General features: G+C 41.4%; 1 protein-coding gene across 5 annotated transcripts in view; it reads left to right on the forward strand.

Annotated features, from left to right (window-relative positions):
- MTFR1 (mitochondrial fission regulator 1) overlaps nucleotides 1-21,523 on the forward strand; it is a 39,248-nt gene extending 17,725 nt beyond the window's left edge. For all 5 annotated transcript variants that reach the window (XM_090040070.1, XM_090040067.1, XM_090040068.1 and 2 more), the window contains exons 4-8: nucleotides 3,607-3,725; nucleotides 11,585-11,826; nucleotides 14,685-14,937; nucleotides 15,097-15,247; nucleotides 19,754-21,523. In XM_090040070.1, coding sequence (XP_089896196.1) covers nucleotides 3,607-3,725; nucleotides 11,585-11,826; nucleotides 14,685-14,937; nucleotides 15,097-15,247; nucleotides 19,754-19,813 — 825 coding nt within the window. In that variant the 3' untranslated portion in view covers nucleotides 19,814-21,523. The remainder of the gene's footprint in view (nucleotides 1-3,606; nucleotides 3,726-11,584; nucleotides 11,827-14,684; nucleotides 14,938-15,096; nucleotides 15,248-19,753) is intronic.
- The last annotated feature ends 2,793 nt before the right edge of the window (nucleotides 21,524-24,316 follow it).

Consider the following 24,316-nt stretch of genomic DNA (forward strand, 5'->3'; position numbering starts at 1 on the left):
GACTGACATCTAGCTCCCATAAATCAGTATCTTAAGCTATTGTAGTAGTGTTTTCTCTATTGTTGGTCTCTTGCCATAGTGAACATTTGAAATCCATTGGTAGATGCACTTGACTTTTGCTTTGTAAAGCATTCGTTATCATTCATAAAGATATAGTGTAACTATTTAATGCATGTATTACGTGTAACTTAGAATTGCTTTTCATAAGCTTGCTGTACAAAGAGAAGTACATGTTTTGAATGTGCAGGGTATTAAATGCATTGGAGATGAATGCCATCTCAATCTATTCCAATTTCTTGAGTTAACGTGAGGAAATAGTTCAGTCCTGTTCAATCCTCTCTCTCTTCTGTGCAGTAGTGATTCCTACATAAACTAATTGCCACCTTTTTTTTGGTATCAAACAAGTGTCCGCTAGAGAATTAGGTTGTGGTCATCACATGCTTTTGACTTGCACAGTACTCATCTGAATAGAATGTAGTGCAAATAATTTGACAAATATGGCAGTGGATGCAAATTTACCTTGCTTCAAAAAATGATTCTCTATATGTCTTCTAGTAGGCCAAGTGATTGTCTGGAAAAAGTATTGTTCTGAACTTCAGAAAAAAAAAATAGGATGATCTTTCTGTATCCTTCCCCTAGATCTTGAGAAAAAGCAAAGATAATAACATCTTGCTCTGACAATATGCAGGGCAGGACAGGATGCTTAGTCTCTCCTGTGAGGATTCCTGGAGCAGTGGTAAAGAATGGAGACTTGACAGATATGGGCTTGTAGCCTGTAACCTGAGATGGGCTGAGCCTGTGAAAGACTGGGGAGCCAAAGACCATACCTGGGTCTTTACATTTTTGATGCTGTAGCACACTGCCCTCATTAGTTCCATTCCTGCTTTTTGGAGTGTCCTGAAGAGGTTGCAGGGAGCTTGGAACTTTTGTGGGCTAATTTGTTATGGCTCATACAGAGAGGCTGCATGTCGGGTACAATTCCAACACTGCCAGTCTTGGAGAACATGAAAGGTTATTTAAAAGTGCAGACAACAAGCTTTAAGATTCTTGTAGGCTGACCAGCCTCTCAAAATCTTCAGTTTTAAATTTGCATGGAAAAAAAGGACCTTGGTTGATTTTTGTATCTTTATTTTACCCCAACTTGAAATCTTAATCTCTCTTGTTACTAACTACAGAGAGGCTATTTTAAGAAGGATGCATACACCAAATCCTATACATAGAATCTGTTTATGTACAATTATTCTTTAATTTTAAAAAGGGAGGCAGAGGATGGGGGGAAGCAGAGGGGAACAAGTACAATAAAAACTCAATATACCAACAGAACTTGCTTTGGTATACATGGGCTTTTGTTCTCAATCCCCATTAATTACAGCGTAGTATTTAAAAAGCCTGGCATAATAATTGTTCTGTTAGAATTTTGTCTTTATAACACAGGTCTTAGTACAAGCAAGTAATCCCATTATTAAGCCGTTATTGTTCCTTCCATGATGATGGTTCTTAATATGTCCATTACCATCAAGACAATCAGTTTGCACCAGGAAGTTAAGTGGCTAGATTTTAATTATGGCATTCTGTTAGTTACTCCTAAAGTGAATAGACTTAATATGGCATGAAGACTTTTTGAACCTGGTAATCAAAAGAAACTTCAATGAACAGAACAGTAATGTTTTGTAACATGCAAAGTAAGATTCTTTACACTGTTTTTTGGAGAGAAGCAGCCTTTGTCAAGGCATTAAGCCCAGACTGTTAACTGTGAAAAGTGGTACCACCTGTGTTGTTGTTGTCTTTATCTGGAAAAAAAAAAACAACTATTTTCAAATGCACCACTGGTGCCAGCACCCACCCTTGGGAGCTATGACAAAAGTACACAGAAGACAACTGACTTCCATTGTCCCTTAGTTTCTAAAGCTGTTTCTGCACAATTTTGGAAAAGGAATGGTAAACACAGTGAGAATTCATGCAGTATTTATCCCCAACCTATGCTAAGGATAGTGGTTTGTATTATGGCTGAACCTAAATGCCTCTGCTGGGATCAAGGCCCCTCTGTGTTGTGTACAGATAACATATATTACCTAAAACAACCAATTCTTGTCATTTCAAGACCCAAAAACTTAGTGTAACAAACTATGGGAGGAAAGAGATTATGATGATGGGGAAAACATTACTAAACACAGTTTAATGTGATGAATTATTTAAAATGCTTTAAAAATGTCCCATGAATCTATTTTTTTTATTTGGAGCCCCGAAATACTACCGTAGTAGTATTGAAACTGTGATTTTATTGTGCTAGACACTATATAAATAGATGGACTAGCATAAAAAAAATGCCCACAGCCTCACTTGCACTGTAGCTTCTGCTGATGATACCAATGGCAGAGCTGCAGTGTAGTTAAATAACAGTTATGAAATGTAGTAGAAAGAACATAGCCAAATATACTTTTTAAAGCATTAATGGTATTTTTTCCAGCTTGTTTTGGCACTTGTATATTTTTCAGTGCTGGTATGGCAGGAACAGTTTCTGGAAAACACTTGTAGCAGTTCAGTTTCCTAAGGTGAGACCAAAGTGATTTCCTGTCCAAAAAATAGAAACTCACGTTCAAATTACTGGTCTTGTCTGACTGGTGGAAAATACCTCTTCCAGTAGCCGAAACTATTCTTATCTGTCCAGTTAAACCAACTGAAAGAAATTTAAAATAAAACATAAGAATAGTTCCAGCCTTTGCTTATCTCTGATTCCATACAGGTTTAAAACTGGTCCTGTTGTATTACTTAAAAATGGTCTGAACTTGTCTACACTGGGAAAATACTAAAAAAGGCCCTTAAGGTGAGCAAAAAGTGAATTCCCTTATTGCGATGTCCTGTGCCTTGCCTCTTTTCGAGATGCACAGACTTGTTACTGTTGAACAAGAAAGTATTCTGCATTTTTTGCAGAGGGCATCTAAACAGTCATTCATGTCCTGCTGCACTTGTCAAAGTTGCACATGACCCTCCAGGAGACTGCAGGGAAGGAGGAAATACTGTTGTACTCTTACACTTCACTTTCAAAATGACTTATTAATCTTGATCACAAGATGATAATCACTAGTACTTCCTAGTTAACTACTGACAAAAATGAATAGATAAAATCACATGTTAAAATCACATATTTTAACTCCTTACTAATAAGGACTCTAGACTTATGCTTTTGCCTGCCTGTGTCAGTGAAGTACTCTTTATATTGCTTGTCTCATGAAATAACTTTCAGTGGCTTTTTAATGCTGTGTAATTTTGTATTATACCTCTTAAATAATTGCCCATGAACCATTCATAGAAAAAAATAATCTCTGTGGAGTACATGATATATTGGAAACAAAGGGATCAGATCCACAGTCCACTGAGTCCATGGAAAGACATGCTTTGATCCAGAAGGCTTTAGACCAGGTCCAGTGCCAAACCTGAGGAGCCTTGGTACATTTGTGCATGTAGTGTTCATAGTTATATACAGTCTTAATGTTAAGGTTTGTGTAGTGTACTTGTTAAAATAAATGCGTAAATGAATTGGAAAAGTTTCCAAGAAAAAAACAAGTTCTGGGCTTTCAAAATGTAATTTTGTCTTTAAATTTCTAGCTCAGTTCTCATGCTACAGAAGAAAATCATCCTCACCAGCTCAAAGAAGATTCAGTGGCCACTTTTGCAGATGTGAGATGGGTTGTTCAAGAAGAAGGTGAAGTCTCTACAAAACTCAGGTGTGTTCCTCAAGTCAGTATAAAAATAGGCTCCCTTTGAATCATAGCATCTCGTTCTAGTGAAGTTATCTAGCGTATTTAACTGAATTCTCTTGTGAATAGTGTAGGGAACTAGGAGAGAAGAAATAGAAGGCAGGTTAACAGGATGATGAATAGAAATGGGACTTGGGTCTACAGAAGGAGATTAATGCTGTTTTTCACTAGAAAAATTTAGTGTTGTAAACACCTAGAACATTATCCCTGCAGTGATACAGAATCACTTCCAACACTGTCATAATTTAACTTCCTTTAAGCAGAGTTTGCCACTTTGGGGCCATGCATTGGACAACTGCATGCTAAAGACAGGCAAGGTTCTTTGAGTAGATTATAGCTTCTGTTAAGACCAACTAAGTAGTTGGGAGAGAGGTTCTTGGCAAGCTTTCGGGTGCCATCACCCTTTTTCAGGCACAGGGAGTCTCTGCTGTTCTGAAACTCCGAGGAATGAGAGAAGCTAAAAGCGTGTCAGGATGTCAGTGAAACTGCCTGGAGAAGGGTGATGGCACCTGAAAGACTGCACAGAACCTTGCCTGCCTGTGATCTTGGCTACAACCGAAACCTGAGCATGGTAAAGAAGCACTACTATTTCAGCTGTGGTATTGGTGGTTCTGACAATACAACAATATTTAACCATGTCTCTGGTCTCTCTGGTTAAGGCTCTGCACTTCAGAGCAGAAACCTATAAAAACCAAAGGTTTGCTTTTAGTACTTAATTTTTAAAGGCACAGAATTAGGCAGGGCAGTGAATGGGAAATAATTATACACACAGTATTTCTCTGCAGGGAGTTTTCTGTGTTGTAGAGCTTGCAGAGATCCTGTCCTGCTAGTTCAGCTACAGTGGCACAGCTTTTAGCTCAGAAGGCGTAGACTAAATAAGAAATGTGTAAGGTTGGTGCAGACAAGGCTTCCAGTTCCCTTAAGTAGCCACCTCTAATTCTTGGTAGAGTGGATGACAGAGATTGTTAGCTTTGTTCTCTGGAGAACACTACTGCTGCTGTTTTTGAAAGCATGACATAAATTAGTGGTGACCTAAATACCCTCCAATATAACTTGCTACAGTAAAGCGTTGCATAACAGGAATGTGTCTGAAATCCAATCCACCGTTAATCTTGTTAACTGAAAATAGACAGGGAGAAATCAGCAACTTGTGGAGCGATAACCCCAGTAAATGCATTCAACACAAGGAATTGGCTTGTATTTTTGCTGGCCCGAGAATGTTCTTTTTGAGTTATATGGTCCAAAAGGGGGAGAGTAGTTTGCTGCTGCTGCTTAAAGAATCACCTGTCAAATTGCTGCAAGACTTGTGTTAATATCTCTATGGAAGGGAACTTGCTAAGAAACAGCCTGGAAACATGTGGCCTCAAACTCAAAGACCAATGTTATGAAGGCAACAATGGTTATTAATTGGCAAAACAAATTTCGGATCCTGTCTCTTTCTCTGTACAAAACATTGTTTTAATTGTACTTGCAGCAGTAGAAACTTTTCCAAACACTCAGTGAGGACAATCTTTCATTCAAGAGGCTTGTATAAATAAGACATTCATTAACAATAATATTAATATGCTATAAAAGGAAAATAAGTGCACAAGGGAGTATTTTTGTATGTAAAAACACTTTTTCAAAGGATGAGATCTCATTTTGACAGTGTAGAAAGCTGATTTATTGACATCTATGCAGCAAGTAAACTACAAATCATTTTTCCCCCTATACACTGTTAAAGCAATAGAATTGCATTTCAGGCATGGTCTTCTACAGTGGTAAATTCCAAATGTGCTGTATACATTCGAATAAATTTGATGTGCATCAAAACAACTATAGTTTTGAATCATATCCCCTTCAGAGTAGTATTTAAATAATGACTTGCTTAAACAATGGATTCACATAAATTTAAGACTTCCAGCCATAGCTCTACTCCAGGGGTAAGCAACGTTTTTTGGCCGGAGTGCCAAAAAACACCACAATGCCTACCTCGGAAGGTGCTGGAGTGCCGGCATGGCAGAAAAACAAAATGAGGGCAAGGGGTACATGGCAGGATGCCTTGCTTGTGCCCCTGCCCCCCAGCCTGGGCTCTGTGGCTGCCAACAGCTACCCCAGCTCTGGACTGGGGCTGCTAGACTGGAGCTGCTGGACCCTGGGCTGCTCCCAGCAGGGCTCCCAGCATCCCAGCTGCCTGCTGGGAGCAGCCCAGGGTCCCGGCGGGTAGCAGCTCCCCGGAGCTGGGGCTGGCTGCAGTGGGGAGGCTCCAAACAGCTGCACCGGGCTCTGGCATCAGCTCAGACCAGTGCATGCAGGCACGCCTCAGAGCAGGCGGTGGGGAAGGGGCCTGTGGCAGCACAGCCCTGGTTTTTCACCTGCTCCCAGCATGGAGGTGATGAGCCCAGCGCAGTTTGGAGCCAGCCCAGGCTCTGGGCAACTGCAGCAAGCAGAGTGCAAACAGTTCTGCTGGGCTGCACGACTCTGGCATCAGCTCCATGCTGGTGGTGACTGCACACGCACCTCAGGGCGGGCTGCGCTGCCCCACTGTCCACTCCAAGGTGCACACGCAGTCATTGCCAGCATTAATTTTGTTGTTGTTGTTGTTCCAAGAACCATGGAAAAATTTTGCATTTTCTCTTGGGGAAAATACAGCTGAATTTTAATATCATTGTTAAAACTGTAAGCAAATGTCTGAGTCCATAAAGTAACAATCATCCTCTCATGGTTAACAGCAGAGTCTGGATGGTGCAAGTGACTCAGAATAGGATTTAGAACATATTGTTTTTAGGGGATCTGCCTTCACTTTGTTAGCTGATAACCCAGCTCCTGTCCACACAAAATTTACCTTGAGCAAAGGTGTGGGGGGTGGGGGTGGAGAGGAGGGACAGAATGGTTTTAAGGTTTTATGCTGCTGAAACTAGATCAGCTGGTCTTAATCTAGCCACTGTTCTGCTAATCGTATAGTACATTGAAGTGCATGAATAGGGACCTACCAAATCATGGGCCCTGACGTCCAATTACACAGCTGTAACACTGCCAGGGCCCCCAGTTTCACAGCTGTATCTTGACTAGGGCTGCCATTTTGAAGGTGGAGCAAAGCAGGTCCCCTATGCCTCTGACTGGCTGAGGGGTGCTGCAATTTCAACCCCTCTGGCATTGATTGAAAGCCCTGGCTGGAGCTGTCTGGTTTGTTAATTCAGTAATTATCACCCTCTTCAAGGGGTGGAGGGTGATAAGTAATTACTGAGTAAACAAACAATTGTTTAAGAGTAAACAGTTCCCTTACCCAATTGAAGTGTATAGCTACCTGGCTAAAATAAAGCCACAGAAACAATGAATTTGCTCTGCTCTGGCTGTCATCCTCGTCCCCCTCCACCCCTTCTAGAGAGGGACAGTCTGCCCCTTTCTTTTCTTTGCTCCCTTCCACCTCTTCCTGGCCTTCTAGGAGACAGCACAGAGATGGTTTGGCACGCAGCATGCATTGCACACTGACCTCTGTGCTACATGCAGCACTTATAGGCTGGAGCTGGAGCTGGCGCTGCACTACATGCAGTGGACGAGTCAGGGACAGTGCATGTTTCATGTGGCTTGTGGGGTTGGTCCAGAGACCCAATCATGCAGTTTCACGGGCTGGTTCCAGTGTTTGGATCATAAGTTTGTGCTCAAAGCAGTTGCTGGTGCTGTAATTTGGTGCCCTCCATTACTAACTTGTACCCTTTTAGAGCCATTCTGCAGGTGAGTTTTTAAAAAGGTGCTATCTTTAACCAGAATTCTTGTTCCAATGTTTGCTTAAGCAGTATTATAGTATCCTGAGAAACCTGAAGAGTTTTAGTTTCAGGTGGACTTATCTTGTTCAGCTAAAATGGTAGTTTACTTCATTCTTGCAATTATCTTAACTCTGTAATTAGCAGGAGTTGAGCTGCTACTAAGCAATATATTGGAACCTTGGTATTCAGCTTTTTCTGTGCATCTGATCACGTTAGAGCCAAAGTTTTTAAAATGCAGCATTTGTACATAATCTGAATTTCTTTGGCATGTTTAAGGGAAGGAAGCCACTGTTAGAGCAATTGTATGTTTTGTTTGTTTGTTGGTTTCCTTGTCATGTATCAAGAGAAGAAAGATTTCTGGAATCTTTTCATGTACAAAGGTTTCTTGTCTAGTTTTATTATGTTACAATATTTGCCTATGCAATGAGTTCCTATTCTCATCTTATTTAAACAGGTCAGGTGACACTAAGTTTCTCCACCAAGCTTGATACTTTGCAGAAGTTATTAAAATATGTCTGAATCCTATCCATAAAACTGCCCAACGTAGGTGGATGGTAGATGTTGTAGAACAAGGAAGTTAGCTTTTCCTTTTTGAAGCAAATTAACTGCAAATGAATGTTTGTACTGATGGGAAGGGGGTGGAATCTGAAAAAGAAATAGCAATGATGGGGCAAGTTTTAGAAAGCTTCATGGCAACAAAGAATAAATGTGCAAATCAAAGAGGAGACTACATGGGGCATTCAGAGATTTATTTTTAAAACTGGAAAAGTTAGTCCCACTAATAAATTCCCGATCGCTTGGGGAGGCAGCTTCCAACTCACAGGGCACATCTACATGAGACATTTACAGTTGATTAATTAGTTGCGCAGTAAACGTCTCAGCGTCTATGTGTACTTGCCTATGGGGCTGCAGTAAACTAATTTACTCAGCAGCAGAATAGTATTTGTAAATCCAAGTACTATCTTGCTGTAGAGTTTAAAAAAAAAAAAAAAAAGACACCACAGCATTGCTCATGTAGATACTGCCCTGGCTGGCTCGGGTGTGTAAGTTCTCCAGTATGAGGGTTGCTTGCCAGCTAGCCCTGCACTGAAGCTCCCTTCTGTCCCAGCCAGCCTCTCCACAGCACAGTGAGATAGGGGAACAGCTCCAGGCTGACCCCTTGGGGCCCCTGCCAGCTGGGGCTGGTCTAGGCCAGCTCCACATGTCACACATGAATAAACTTTAGAGCTGATTGATCTGGAGTTGATTGCTTCCAGGCACATGTTCAAATAGCGCACCTGAGAGCAATTAACTCCAGAGCAGTAAGCTCCAGTATTTTACTTGTGCGCAATAATAGCATGTATAAATGCACTCACTGGGTCCAACTGATATCCCTTGATTCACTGTACATTGATTTATTCTATCTCCTAGCTCTCTCGTTTGACCTTCTGAACTGCTGAAACAACCGATTGCCTTACCTGCAGGTTTCATGCAGCACGCCAGGGCAGTAACACTGGGCTGCAAGTGATGCAAAGGAAGACTTGTTTAAATTCCACTAGAAATCTTCATAATAATCAAAAGACTTAATGAATGAAAAGATATGTTTTACCAAACCTAAACATTTGGTCTACTTTGACTACCACATACTTTAGAAGAGTGTTTAGTAGGGGTATGTGAAATGGGTTGTATTCGACTTGGATTTGGCCCAAATTGGGGATGATGATTCGATTTGTTGATTCGGATCACTGTCCCGATTTTGATTCAGCCAAATCCAAATCTGAAGATTCAGTGCTGATTCAGAGAATCAGCGATTCGGCCATAGACACAGCTTGAAATATTTTTTCTACATACCTCGAGGTACCAGGCACAGCTCTTGATCACTGTGATGGTGGGACAGATGGAGCATCCTACAGGAGTGTAGGGGGTCCTCCACATACTTGGTGGCAAACCAGGAAGTGGATTGGAAGTACTTCTGGGTCCCCTGGGGAGTGTGCTGGGGGGCCCCCTAGTGCTCCCCCGGCTTGGTGATCGGCCATCGGGGGACCCCGGGTGCCGCCCCAGACCCAGGAGGCACTAGTCACCGAGCTGGGGCGGGGGGGAGGCACAGGGGTCCCCCGTGCGCTGTGTGGCGGACCCGGAAGTGGACTGGAAGTGCGCCTGGTCCACTTCCGGGTCTGCAGCCGAGCACGCTGGGGACCCCCTCACACTCCTGTGGGATGCTCCATCTACCCCACCAGATCAGCATTCACAAGCCGCCTGGTACCTGAGATATGTAGAAAAAACATTTAAAGCTGTGTCTATGTCCAAATTGTCAAATCTTTCTGAATCTCTCCAAATTGATTCAAAGGGTTTCAGTTCAATTTGGAGAGATTAAAGGGTCTCTTGGCTCAATTCGGTGGCTGAATCTCTGAATTGAAATCAATTCTCCACTGAATTGAATCAGCAGCCAAAGTTTTGCACAGCCCTAATGTTCAGTATTTGGTTGAGCAAAACTGCATACTAATCATTTAAGATTAAGTCCCTTCTGACATTGTCCCTGATTTCTGTCTTGGTTTAAATTTATGATCTTTTGTTCATAGGATTATACTAACAGTACAGAGCATTCAGACTTTGATCCTTATCGCATATAAAGCCAGCATTCCATAACAACCAGTAAAGGTGCTGACAGACGTAGAGGAAAAAAAACTTGCTTTACTGGAAACAGCGCTGTATTTCTTTGACCCAGCTCTGCAGCATCTGTATAGATCTGGTGCTTCAGTGGGAATTTTTTGGCACTTTTGTCTAAAACCAATTCAATCAGCTATTAGATAAAAGCACCAGAATGTCCTACAGACGCACCTGATCTGTACAGACATTAGAAGAGCTGGGTGCAACTAACATGATGTCTCTTCTGGGCATGTGCTAGGCGCAGCACAGGAATGCTGAGCTTAAAGTAAAGTGTTCAACAAGGATAGGCTCTACCAATGTGTATGTGGCTTTTTCTTAAACCTAAAACAAGTGCCTTTCAGGAACTTATTTAGCATGTTTTGTTAAATGTGATATTATCAGTAGTCCTTGCTCACACGGGCATTCATTACACTGATTAGGATCACTAGAGTAAATAAGGGATTGTGGGATTAGAGCCCCGTAAACAATTTTCAACAGAGAGTAATTCCCAGATAAAACACTTAAAACTGCAGTTAAGGTATGTAAATATACTTATATAAATAAATGTTGATGTTTGTCCCTTCTCATAAAATACCTTGTACAACATCTGTATTATAAAAAATTGCATTGGGAAATCAGGAAATTTTAAGATAATGTTCCTTTCCCTATTTTCCCTATGTTTTGGTATTGATTTTTGGATTTATGGCTGTAGTTAACCAAAGATAAAAGCTTAAGTAGCTTGGTCAAGCAAGCCATATGGCCATTAGGTAAAAACTAGTCGACTGGTTACCTCAGTTGCAAAAGGGACAAAGTTTAATAATTCTGAATACTCCCCCCACCAAAAAAAAAGAGAGAGAATGAAGCATGAAGAGTGACATGTCAAATGGACCATGTTGTGTCTTACTCTATTACCCAGCCTTATGTTTTGCATCTTTCTACTGGATGAAGTCTGAATATTAGCTCCTTAAGTATGGGTATATATGTCAGTCATAGATAAAATTCTCTGTTCCTTTAAAAGCATTGCTGAAATGTTTATATAATTACAGCAAAAGGTGAGTTGATCATCAGCCTGCAATGCCATGAGCGCATAGATGCTACAAGACGGCTTTTTGTGTATTTTGTTCTTAAGTAACACAATGTCCTTTAGAAATATGGCCACAGTTAGGACCCCATACTGTGGAGAGGGTCAGTTGTTTTGTTGTTTGTTTTTTTTATAAAGGGGCCAACAACTAAAATGGGCAGAAAGATTCATTTATTTTGCCTCTGCAATAGTTGAGGGAGATTTGTTTGTAAAAGGCCAAAATTGTGTCGCTCTTTAAGGTCAGACCTTAACATTCGCTCCCCAAGCTTGCAACTAACTGGCATTTTACTCCCTGACCTCTTTGGTAAATACCTTTTTTATTCCAAACAGTCTCATGATAATATTGACTCTGTGTGTATGTTTGTTTGTTACAGGTCAGAAATCTGGTCAAAATCTGCTCCACCTCCTCCAGGTGAACCACCCTCTACTCAAAGTCCCCCAGCTAGACAAGTATCCTTACCAGACCTGTTTCAAGAAGAGCAAGTGCCCAAGAGTAAAGTGACCACAAATGATGAAGCTCTGCAGAAGATCAGCGCTCTAGAAAATGAACTTGCCAGTTTAAGGGCACAAATAGCCAAAATTGTAACTTTGCAAGAACAGCAAAATCTGTCAGCAGGTACTGAACTTGCTTTTTTATTTGCATAAGGTTCTTTTTAAAAAATTACAGCTCGACTCTTAGGTTTAATTTTACAGTCCTTCTTTCAGCAAGAGAGAAATTGTATGTGCCATTTACTAGGTCCTCTGAACAAGCAGTAGATACTGTTAGTGAACTGTCTTGGACGCATGATATTTGGAGTGACCTTGAGCCTTGCTTTTGTTATCGAACTTCCTTCCAGCAAATGGTGTTTACAATGATTTGAGTAGCAGTTGACAGACAAGTTTTCATGGTACTGTTGTTGGGTGTGGCAGCAACTCCCAGACATCTGCCTGCGGCAGTTCAGACCTAGTGGATATCCAGATGAAACCGGTCACGTCTGTAACTTGAGATCATAACTTCAGATCAGGCTTGGTCATAGTTGCTCATCTTTTGTTCAGTCCAAGCGGGAGAATTCCATGTTTGTAGTTCATGTATTTATAAATGTGGAAACTAACAGAGCAAATGCAAGATGTTTCTCCAAGGCATCAGGGAGAGCAAAATCTTTAGCGTTGTTCTTAATTCGTAGGGGTTTTTTTAGCATTTTTTGGTGTGAATTGGGGTAAATACTGGCGTGAAATGTTTCTAGAACTTTGAATCCACCTGAGTAGGACTTTCCAAACAAAACCCACCACAGACATCAATGAAAGTAAAAGAAAAGGACGTGACTAGGATGTAAGAAGCTATAGTTGATTTTCAGTATAGTCTATCAGTAGTGTCATGAGATGCTTAATTATACTTTTGTAATAAAATATACTTGTTAAAGGTTCATGAAATAGTTACAAGCAAAAACTGAGCATGGTGCCACTAGAAAAGTTTGAGGTAACAAGACTTCTCTTAGCTATCAGAATAAGCCCATCTTATCACACTTGGGATGGATGTACAGAATTGTAATTTCCAACAGCTACTTCTGTGTTGCCATTTTGTTATTTAATAGCGTTGGCTTATTGGTCTGCAGATAGCAGTTAGTGAATTAAATGCTTTGTGTAAAATATACTGGTCAGTGCAACATCAAATGAGGCTTTAAGACGGGAGGAGAGTCAAATTGTTTCTAGAGCCATCATCCAGATGAAATGTGGTAATTTCTGTTCACCCAGAAGCCAAAAGTTACATGACACTTTGAGTGTGAATGTTAATAACCTTTTTTGCCCTGGTCTCCATCTTCTATGTAACAACTTCTGCTGTTTTGTAGCACTTACCACCAATTTGTTTGGATTGTGTTACTAACCGGGATTATAGGGGCTATCTACCTATCTCTTATGCATATAAGATGAGAAACTGAGTGTGGGAAAGCTGAGAATAGATAGGCCTATAATTCACTTGTAATTCTTCTTTAGAAGAGCTTGGAGTTTGGTATCCAGGTCTCCAGCAGATGAGCAGCACTTTTATTCTCTGTGTTTGTGCTGTTTAAGGCAATGCAGTGAAATAGTTCAAGAATTTAGGTCTATTCTTCATGAAGACATAGTATCTTAAAATTCACATGCTTGTAAACATGTTGAATTATAATTATTGGCCAGGTAATAAATACATTATTTTAATGTTCTTTACTTTTAGAAGGCGCTTCTAATTCTAGTCTTTGTTTTCTTTTGTTCTTACCATTATCTCCCTCTTCTGGTAGAATATAGCAACTGCCATAAGTATGCAGTCAGTTCCTACATTGTATTTTGTCCTAGATGGTTCAATTCACTTTGATTAAATTGTCAAAAAAAATTGTAGTTAATGCTCTAACTTCAGTTATCAATTCTGAAGATATGAATGTTGAACTTTCTTTATTTGAAGTAGTTTCCTAAATAGTTTTTGCTTCCTCATTTGCTAAGACTTCTGTGATTAGACCTAAGAGAAGCTGACTTTGTGTTCACTTGAAGCATTGCACAGAGCTTTAACTTGAGGTTGCTGCAACAGCCCAGTCAGTTCAGATATAATACTCTTGGTTCTTATCAAGCCTTTCAAAAAAAAATTGGATAACTCTTTTTTAGACATCTTCACTTAGTTTCTGTTAACTTGAATGCAAGCATCCAGATTCTGCAGTTCACATTCAAGAATCTTGCTTGAGAAACCATTTTCAAAGACGCTCAGCAAAAATTGCTACTTACCTGGATGTTTTGAATATGGTGATTAAGCAGCTTTATGTGCAATCTAGCTTTGACCACCAGTTGCTGCAAGTAAACATTGTGTTCTAGTAATCATTGTCTGTCTTGCAGAAATGCCCCTAACAGTTAGTTATTTCTAAGCATAGATTTTTAGCCAATGTGACTGTCTGTCAAAACATCTTGTAGCATCATCAAAAAACTGATAGCACTAAAAAGAGGCCAGGGTAGGTAGAAATAATTCCTGGTGTTCAAGGAAGCTTTTTTTTAAAATGTGCATGTAGTACAGTGGTTCTCAGCCTTTTCTTGGACTCAAGGCACCCCTACCTAACTTTGAATTGAGCAAAATTACTTTTAAAAAACTTCTTAACAATTATCCTTGCAGAAGAGCCAGGCAGGAAGGAACCTGAGTCTGCCCTTATCTCCTCACAACTCGAGACACCCTTCAAAAGATCTCTTGACACCCAAGGGTACGCAAGCACCCTGCTTGAGCATCCCTGATTTAGTGCAAACCTGCATCTGGACTTTAGACTAGAAACTCACTAGCTTTTTTTTTTTTTTCTTTTTTTAGAGCAGACATCTTCATTTGAATGCTTTAGGAGGCTTAGGACTGAAATATGACATGTTCTAGAAAGAAAAAACACACCAATGGTGCAGCTGCACCAATGAGATCCTTGTTTTTGTTGCTTGTGTTTGTATCAAGCTTAAAGGGCACTTTGTTCTTACCTGGAATGCATTTTTGGTATGTTATAGCTGGATTAAGTCCTATTGCCTCACCTTCTGGTCCAGTGACGCCGCTGCCGCCGCCGCCACCACCACCGCCGCCGCCTCCTCCTCCCACCCTGCAGCAGAGTATGTCTGCTATTGATCTCATTAAAGAGCGGAAAGGCAAGAAAATAAACTCTTCACAGACTTTGACAGATAATGGTCCAAAGAAACCTGAAATGCCAAACATGCTAGAAATCCTCAAAGATATTAACAGTGTAAAGCTGCGTGCAGTGAAAAGGTAAGCGTGCATGGCTTACTGTGTATTGTATAAATGCAAAGCAGAGTTTTACTGTCACTTCCGTGGAGAAATGGCTGAAAAATAACACAGGATTACAGAACTCTCACTTTGTCCTAAAGCTTTGCTTTGTGACTGCTCACTTTCACTTTCCTTTTCAAGGCCAACAGAAAGTACAAAGTGTAAAGCAGCTGACCCTACCGATCCTGCAGCATTAATAGCAGAAGCACTCAAAAAGAAATTTGCTTATCGATATAGAAGCGATAGCCAAAGTGAAAATGAAAAACAGATTCCAAAGTCTGAAACAGTGCTGGTGAGTATTGCAGTATTTGACCTGTAATAAGGCTTAATTCTGCTTTTCATGAAAGCAGCGTATCACAAAATATCAGATTATTGTGGAAAAGTTGACTTTCCTACCCATAGGACCGTATTCTCGGCATACGCTGAACCGAAATTAAGGTATAGCTTTTATCACAGGTGTTTCTCAGGCTGGGGCTTTAAGTATTCAGGTGATTTATGAAAAGCTCACTTTTAATGGAGGTTTCAGCCTCTTAGGATGCATCTACATGTGACGCTACATCGCCATACTGATGTGCTGTGGCAGTCTAGCTTCTCACTATGGCGATATAGTGTCGGTGGGTACAAGCAGTGACACCAACACTATATCGGTGTAGCAAAGAGCTACTCGCTATAGTGTGTTGCTATGGCTGCTAAAAATAACTGTGCCCTGCTGGGATGGCACAGTAACAGCTGTCACTGTGCAGTCATTAGTACTTGCTTTCTGAAGTACTAAATGACGGCGCAGCATCAACTGTGCCATGGGGGGCACATGTAAACAAGCCCTGAATATTTTGTAAACTATCTGGAAAACTTGAGCCAGAAAGACTTGACTCAAAACCAAAGATCTTGGTGGAGGAATTCAAAACTTCTTGGGCCCTGACATGCACTCTTTAATGGTTAGGACTGTATCTATGTTTTGGGGATGCTGCACTGAGAACCTGGAAAACCTGGCCTATGGATTAGCCACTGCAGGGAAGGAGGATGGAGAAGTGTTTTAAATGCTAGAGGGATCGCTTATTATCTGGAACTTCAGTTGACAGTGTACATCATAGAAAGTTAGGGTTGGCAGGTACCTCAGGCAATCATCTGGTCCAGTGGTTCTCAACCTTTTTTTTTTTTTTTTTTTTTTTTTTTTGTACCAGGACCCATCTGTAGACACCAATGGCCAGTCCTGACCCAGTGCCTGTCACTCCTGACCCTCCCCCCGCCAGCCCCATAGTGTGTGGAGTAGAGGGGCAGGGGGTGAGGCATAGGGGGGCCCTAAGCATCTACTCACAGGCTGGAACTCTGCCAGCCTCCAAGGGAAAACCCATGGTTTCCCCCATTTTTCTCCTTTAAAAGATAATCCATTTTTAAAGTTTGATCTATTTTTAAAATTTGCCCACGATCCCTTCATATAATTCTTGTGACCCACAGGTGGTGAAACACTGTCCAAGCCCCTGCTCAGACCAGGACCATCCCCAACTCAGCCAGAGCTTTGTCTAGCAGTGTCTTAAAAGTTTCCAAGAACGGAGATTCTATGATGTCTCTGGATTACTTGTTTCCAGTGTTTTACTACTCTCTTACTGAGAAGATTTTTCTAAATATCTAACCCAAACTTTCCTTGCTGTAACTTAAGACCATTGCTCCTTGTTCTGTCATCACCACCACTGAGAACAGTCTAGCTCTATCCTCTTTTGAACCCCCTTCAGGTAGTTGAAAGCGGCTATTAAATCCTCTGTCTTCTTTTCTCCAGACTACATAAGCTCAGTTCTCTCAGCCTCTTGTCTAAAGTCTGTTCCCCAGCCCCCTCACCATTTTTGTTGCCCTTCACTGGACTTTCTCCAACTTGTCCACATCCGTTCGGTAGTGGGGGGCCCAAAATTGGACACAGTACTTCAGAGATGGCCTCACCAGTACTGAATACAGGCGAATAATTACTTCCCTTGATCTGCTGGCAACACTCCTACTCATGCAGCCCAGTATGTGGTTAGCTTCTTGGCAACAAGGGCACACATTGCTGGCTCATATTCAGCTGCTTGTCCACTATAACCCCCAGGTCCTTTTCTGGTGCATGGGATTGCTCCATCCTAAGTGCAGGGCTTTGCACTTGTTCTTGTTGAACCTCTTGATTTCATTTGGTTTAATCCTCCAGTTTGTCTATGTCAGGGGTTGTCAACCAGGGCATACTTGGGAAGGCCCTAGGGGCTATGTGTGGGCAGGTGGGGATGCAGTTTTGCCACCCACCACCCTGCACTGCCAACTCCCAGGAGGGGTGGGGCAGGGGGGTAAGCTTGCATGTGGCAGCAATTACTGCTGCCATCCACCACTCTGTGCTGCCACTGCTCCGCTTCTGGCCACACACCACCCCTAGCCCCCTGCTGCTCCGTGTAGGGTTGCCAGGTGTACACTTATTAAAAAAGGTTAAAAACCCATGGTCTAGGTCTTTAAAACCTTAAGCCTACTCTCCAGCATATCTACTACTCCCAACCCCTGCCCAGCTTGGTGTCATCTGCAGACTTGCTGAGGATGCAGCACTCTGTTCCATCTTCCAGTTGCTTGATGAAGATATTGAACAAATCCAGACCCAAGACCAATTTGATACTGGCTGCTGACTAGACATTGAGTCATTGAGTACTACCATCTGAGCCTGATGTTCCAGCCTGTTTTCTATCCACCTTAAAGTTCATTCACCCAACCCATTGAATAAACTAGAGATTTTATTGAATCACTGGATCCTTAACACAAAAACAGCATATCTTTATAAAAAAAAAAATGGATCTAAGACAGAAGTGGGAAAACTTCCTTAACCTTTAACTAAAAGTTTTATCACAGAGCAAATGTTCAGGGATTACAAGTTATGTTCCAGCACACATGCCAGAGCATGGCACATGAGGCAGTTTTCCTTGGCATACCACAGCTGGGCTAGGCTCTGGGCAACCAAGAGGCTGCAGGTAGACCATGCCCTGTGGCAGGTAGCAGCTGCCTAGAGCCCAGGCTGGCTGCAGCCAGGAGGCTACAAACAGGTGCATGGAGATCTGCAGCCCCGGCACTGGCTGCGTTCATGCCTCCAGGCACAGGGCCAGGAAGGGGCCTGGGGCAGTGCAGCCCTGGCCCCTCCCATCTGCCTGGAGGCATGAATGCAGCAGATGCCACCATGGAGCCAACACTGAGACTGTGGATCCCAGCACAGGTGTCTGCAGCCTCCTGGCTCCCTGCCATAGCTGGCCTGGGCTCTGGGCAGCTGCAGCATGTGGTAGGCAGGCTGCAAACACCTGTGCTAGGCTCCAGGGCCCTGCCACTGTGGCAACAGCTGCTGCATGCATGCTTCATGGCACATGGTGGTAAAAGGGCTGGGGCAGCCCCATCCCAGCCTCTCCCCCACCATCTGCTCAGAGATGCATGTGCAGCCACCACCAGCGTTTAGGATCAGGCTCCCCAACCCCCTGACCTGGCATCCCAAGTCAAGGCATGGATGAAGGCTGGAGTATTTTGGGCACTTTAGCCAAAAACATTGCCAGCCCCTGCTCTAGCATCTACATATCTTACAAAAAACCTAGTTACTTGTGGTAGCTTTTGCTGGAGAACAGTCACTGGAATATTGTGCTAGTATAGGGGAACCAGAAAGGAAGAACAAACTATGTTTGGATTCGGGTCTTGCATTTAACTTATCCTAGGAAATTTAAGCAAAAACAAGCTGCAGATAAACTAAAAGACTAGAAGGACTTACTTAGGTTATATTCTGGATATGATGTTTGAGGGAGAGGGGCAGAATTAGATTTCATAGACACTAGTGCTGGAAGGGACCTCAGAGGATCAGCAAGTCCAGCCCCCTGCCCTAGGGGCAGGAATTCAGCAGGGATCATAGGATCCTAGCAAGATAAAAAGCCTTTATTTATCAGTAACTTTAAGCATCTAGTGTATTTGCCTTCTGTTTTACAAGCCTTTATATCATATCCAGGCTTTCTTTTACAACAACTAGAATTTCTTAAAAGAATCTTAAGCCTGTTTAAACCTGCCTCCTGCATTTGGGGCTTTTAGGAGAAAACCAGAGATGAGCTGTCAGTGTCATATTCATAGTATGGACTGGTTTGCTGTCTCAGTTTGGTTGGGACTCATCTCTTGGTTCAGCTAGACTTGAACATCCCCACAAAGGTTAACAACTTAATTAAGGGTTTCCTGACATTTGTTACCCAAGAATATTGTGCTGCTGACATTATCAGAGGTCTGGAGTTTGTTTTTTCCTCCCCTTTAAATACCTCTTATCTGTTGTTAGTTGCATGTAGACACCTGTTCTTTGGTTCAGTCTTCCTTGTCACCATGAGGGTTTGAAAAGGTCATGCAAGGAAAAAGATGGTTATCAGTGGCAGAGCACTTGCACTGCTGCAAGAATACTTAGTGTACCATTGCTTTTTAACAATTGGTCACCCTCACTATTTTTGAAAGATGCACATTTCTTTGTTGGGGGGGTGGTCTTTAAATTTAACAATGTCCCTTTTCCTGATTAACTTTACTTAATTGTTGATAAGAAATTCTGACTCTTTTTGGTTACCTTGCCAAATTTGACTCAGCTTGGTCTGAATCATCTACCTCCACAGAAGCCAGGCAAAATTCGAAGGTGACAAAAGATAAGTGGTGATTATTTGAGGCTGAAATGGATGGATTATAAATTATTCCAATCACTTCCCGAGTCTCCCATATATGAGACATCATGTATGTGGTACATGTGAGTGTGTGTATCATATGCACACTTTAACGAATCTTGTTATCTTTCTTTCAGTTTGGACCACACATGCTGAAGTCTACAGGAAAAATGAAGACACTAATTGAAAAATCTTAGTCTGTCCTGTACTGACGGTATACTATGTATCTAGCAGTTTATATTAGAATCAGTGCTATGTTACAAGTGTCTGGTATTAAGTGGTCTCCTACAAAACGAAGAAATATCAACGTAAAATAAGTTTAGTGCCTTTCAGTTTTACAAGTTGAAGGGCTGGAGGGTACTTGAAGGTATGTGGCTTTTAACAAGGGTGTAGAAAGTGAAAAACCCATACTCGGGTATTAATCCTGTATTTAAAGTCTTTCATTCATCATTGTAAATGCATGGTGATTATAGTTTATTAACACTAACTTATCTCTGCAAATATTTTTACAAATATAAATGACAGCCTTAAACTAGTCTGTCAAAATGGTAATGCTGAGGGTGAAATGCCCTTAAATTATTGTGACATTTGTTACATAGCCATTACTTGCACTATAGTGTTTAGTCTGAGACTAAGCTCATTTAAAATCTCATGTTGAAATTCTTTTAACATGACTCGTGTTAAGCCCAAAAAAGCATAAACTTCTCATCCAAATGTCAGACTATTTCTCCTTCATAGTAAAACTGAGTAGAGATATCCAAGTAAAAGCTTGAGTATTCATGAACTGAAAAAAATCCCAAAGGAACAAGCTTCTTGAAGTCTCTCAAATGGGCCTGCAATAAGCAGAAAGCTGTGCTGTTCAATTCTCTCTCACAGCATTTGCCAAGACAGTGCATTGAAGATGGATTTGATCATGAGCCACAGGCTATAGTCAGAACTGACCTGTCCCACTGCAGTTCTGTGAGTGTGAAAGAAAGTAAAACAGCACTGTAAGCTACAGTGTTTGAGAGAATGTCAGGGTGTGTGTTAGCAAGCCCAGAAGTTTGGGAGTTAGAGGTATAGAAGGGCCCTTCCTGAACAGAAGGGATGTGTCAGTCACAGCTTTCATGCAAGCTCCAATTTTGGCTACAGCCTGATGTTTACAGAACTGATGCATACTTTAGGCCCCCCTGGGCCCAAGGTGGATTTCCAGCAGCCAGGAATAGCTGAACCACAGTAATATTCTGACCATGCTTCTGCACTGTCAGCTCCAGGAAAGCAGTTCTATAGTAACTGCTGCACAGCTTGAATTGGTGGAAAAGTCCTCCAGAGACAGGCCATAGTAGCTATTTGCTGCCAGACCAGCATAGAACTGGCATGTTGGGGGGGAAGACCAGCTGTGCCTATGTCTCTCCATGCATTTTTATTTCAAGGGGAAAAAAGTGAAACTTCAGCTCAGGTGCATCCTACAGGCATCAAGAGAACCAGAGAAGCAAATCCACTACAAATGTAATTTGGTTTCAGATAGAATAAACTGAAAACAAGGTCTACTTTGAATGTAGCTTTAATTAAAGCTGGATTAAATAATTGAACTGAATTGCAAGAGTTCCTTGAAACTTTCACTATCAAGTAGTAAAAAAAAAAAAAGCATTTCAGCAAGGTACAGAGCATGTTACTCAGTAAGCAGGGACTTGGGTAGCATAATTTAAAAGGGTGTCATTTCTGATGCAAAATTTTTATATGATTTTAATGGTAAATATTTACTCCCCTTAAAAGTTCTGATTCTGAACAGTTGAAGTCCTTTTACCATGTTCTTCTGTAGGCTTAAAAACTGTTCTTCAAAGTCACAAACTATTTGGTCTCACTATTTTGTATTTAAGTGGTTTTAATTTTTAAAAATAAAAATGCTCCCTTGGGAGAGTCTGTCATGATTGTGTACATTACTTCTTATTTACAAAAAGCCAGAAGCCCTTGGGCGCAGAAGCATCACGGACCGGTGACAAAATGCTTTGTATGTGCCTGTAATGGGGTAAAAGGTAGCTAGAAAAGCAGTATATTGACTTCCAGGTATCCACTACTGGACTCAGTGTTCTTAAAACTGCTGCTCCTGCAAAAACACAAACACTCCTTCACTTAACTACCAGCTGCCAGTTCTACAGGTTGGTTACTGTAGCTGTAGAAACACAGAAGTGCAGTGAGCTAAATTTGAGTACCTGGGTGGGGCAGGTGAGGATAGGCAAACCACAGCAGACTGGAATAGAGGAAGGTAGCATGGATGATGATTGGGAGAAAAAGAGAGAGTCAGGACTGTCCTGGGGCTGTATTCTAGCACCTCCTCATAGCTTGTGCCTTTGCATTACCCACCTCCGCTTTAGTTATGCCAGTGTGAAAGCCCTATCGGGCAACTCTTTCAAATTTCACTTCCTACTTCAAGTAGTAGTTGTAATTGATTCACTTTTCACTACCACTAGATCATCCAGTTTTTCCTTCCTCTTCCTACAGCACCAGTTTTATTTTCCTGTTGGTGTTTCTTATGCTGTTCCTGGTGAATGGGTCAGATTTGTGTGTTTTTACCTGCTGCTTTTTCTTAAGAGGCTTCCCTAGCAACAAGTTGTCACTTGCCTTGCACTATTCAAGTGAGTGGGTGTGGTATCTGTATTTCTGTAAGTTGCTACAGAGTCCTTATTAAGCTCAGCTCATGTGGCCCATGTCAAAGTTTACTGGTAATCTTGTATTTACTCCCAAATCAGGATAGATTCTGAAAGTGTCTGGGTAACTAACTTAAAAAGAATAAGCATAGTTCTACTTTCAAGTCTGAAGTGTAAGTTCTCACATTTAATCATAGTATATAGGGCTACAATATTTACTGTTCAAAACCACAACCATTTCCTCACTTCATATTAAGGGTCATCTTATGAAGTGAATCTCAAAGGCCATTCTGTTTAGGCACAGAGACATACAAGTTAAATGGGCTTGCTTAATGTTTCCTTGAAGCTGCAGGTGGCTAGTACTTCTGAAAAGCAACACAAATACCTTTGTTTGAGATCAGAGGTAAGGTGCTTTTTTCCTATTCATAAAAAGATGCAAAACCGTAACACCAAAAATGACATATAACTTATTCATGGCTAAAGCTACACCCTGCAGGAGGAGGGCGAACATGCACAGAGTAACAAATGAGACTCTACAGCACACAGACTGTAATAAAAAAAAGTAGGAGTCCTAAAACTATCCTGGGTTTAAGTTCCACTTACCCTGGGGTAACTGGTCATGTCTACATGGGACGCAATGTGCAGTAGCCCAACAGCACCGCACAGAAGAGCATCACAGCAAATGGCTAATACACTACTGTGCAGTATTATTAGGCTACTGTGCAACAGCATCACTAAAAAGATGTTTGCTGATACTACGGTGCAGTAACATAGTAACTATAATTGCATATACAGGTACTAAATTAAATGAACAGTAAGTACTGCACATTAGTGAATGTGTAGACTATTATTTTACCCCACAATAACTTCATCATGCTCAGACAATATACATTTTTCTACTTCAGTGCAGAGCATACAAAAGCAGCTAATAGGCCATATACAGCAAGACTCAAACAACTATTCAAAATGAAGAAAATACACACTGTAGATGGTACCTTCTATAACCAGCCCTTAAATATAGTTCCAGATACTAATTTCTTAGTCGGGGGCTGGTTTGCTGTAGTTAGGTCTTTGGAAAGAGTGGAAGCAGCTTGCATTCAGGCCAGATCAAACTTAGTTTGGAATTCAAGTTTTGAGTTAGGAGGATTTAAGGGGCAGGGTAGGACAGCTTCCTTTTATGTTATTTAAACCTAATGATTTAAATAAGGAAAGGCAGAATTATATAGGAATAGAGGGCCTGAAAGTTCATTAAATCTACCCCAAGAGTTGAACTTGCACCCCATTACATCTGTGACTTAGTTTTCTCAATGGGTACAGGGCTTACATGGTCATTGGAAGGGCAAGCAAGCCTGGGGAGGAACTCTCTGTTAAAGAAAGCTGTAAATGCCCTAGACACTCCAGTTCACTTTGGGAAATTCTCCATGCTGGGCAATTCTATTCTGTGCAAATAAAATCCAAACTGCCACTTAGACATGTGAAGGTGAAATAGGATTTAGCCCTTACTGTGCATCAGGAGTTCTGTAGTAAGTCTCTGGTGGTGGGTGGCAGTGCTCTGTGCCCCCTAGGACCATCCTGCATACTCCCTGTTGGCAACCCCTGCCCTAGGGTAGACAACTCAAATAAACTGCTGCAAACAGTCAACTCCCTTGGCTCAAGTACTACAAGAATCAACGCCGATAGGTCACCCATACCATACAGAATCATCACATTTCTGTAGCTGAAGGAAAACACTTTGTGATCATACTGCAAGAAGTTGTAATTTCAAGACTACATTCAAGACAACTTTCACAATAATTCAAAGGTCTGGAAGCTCCGGCACAATAGAAGTCCAACATGGGAATTTTAAGGGTTATTTTGTGAGTAATTTTGGGTTTGATTAGGTACTACAAGCATCATTTCGTACTACCTTAGTATATGGGTCTGGGAATCAATTCCTGTAAGTCTGATTATGTTGATCTTGTAGGAAGAGATTTAAGACTTCTCATTAAAAAGGTGCGTCAAAAACATGATACAAATGTTCTTTCCCAGAGCAAGGAGGCATCTCAATAGAAAAGTACAGGGAGGGATTTTTTT

The sequence above is a fragment of the Crocodylus siamensis genome, chromosome 3 (assembly GCF_052110815.1).
Source record: "Crocodylus siamensis isolate JL-2025a chromosome 3, ASM5211081v1, whole genome shotgun sequence".
NCBI classification, from domain to species: domain Eukaryota; kingdom Metazoa; phylum Chordata; order Crocodylia; family Crocodylidae; genus Crocodylus; species Crocodylus siamensis.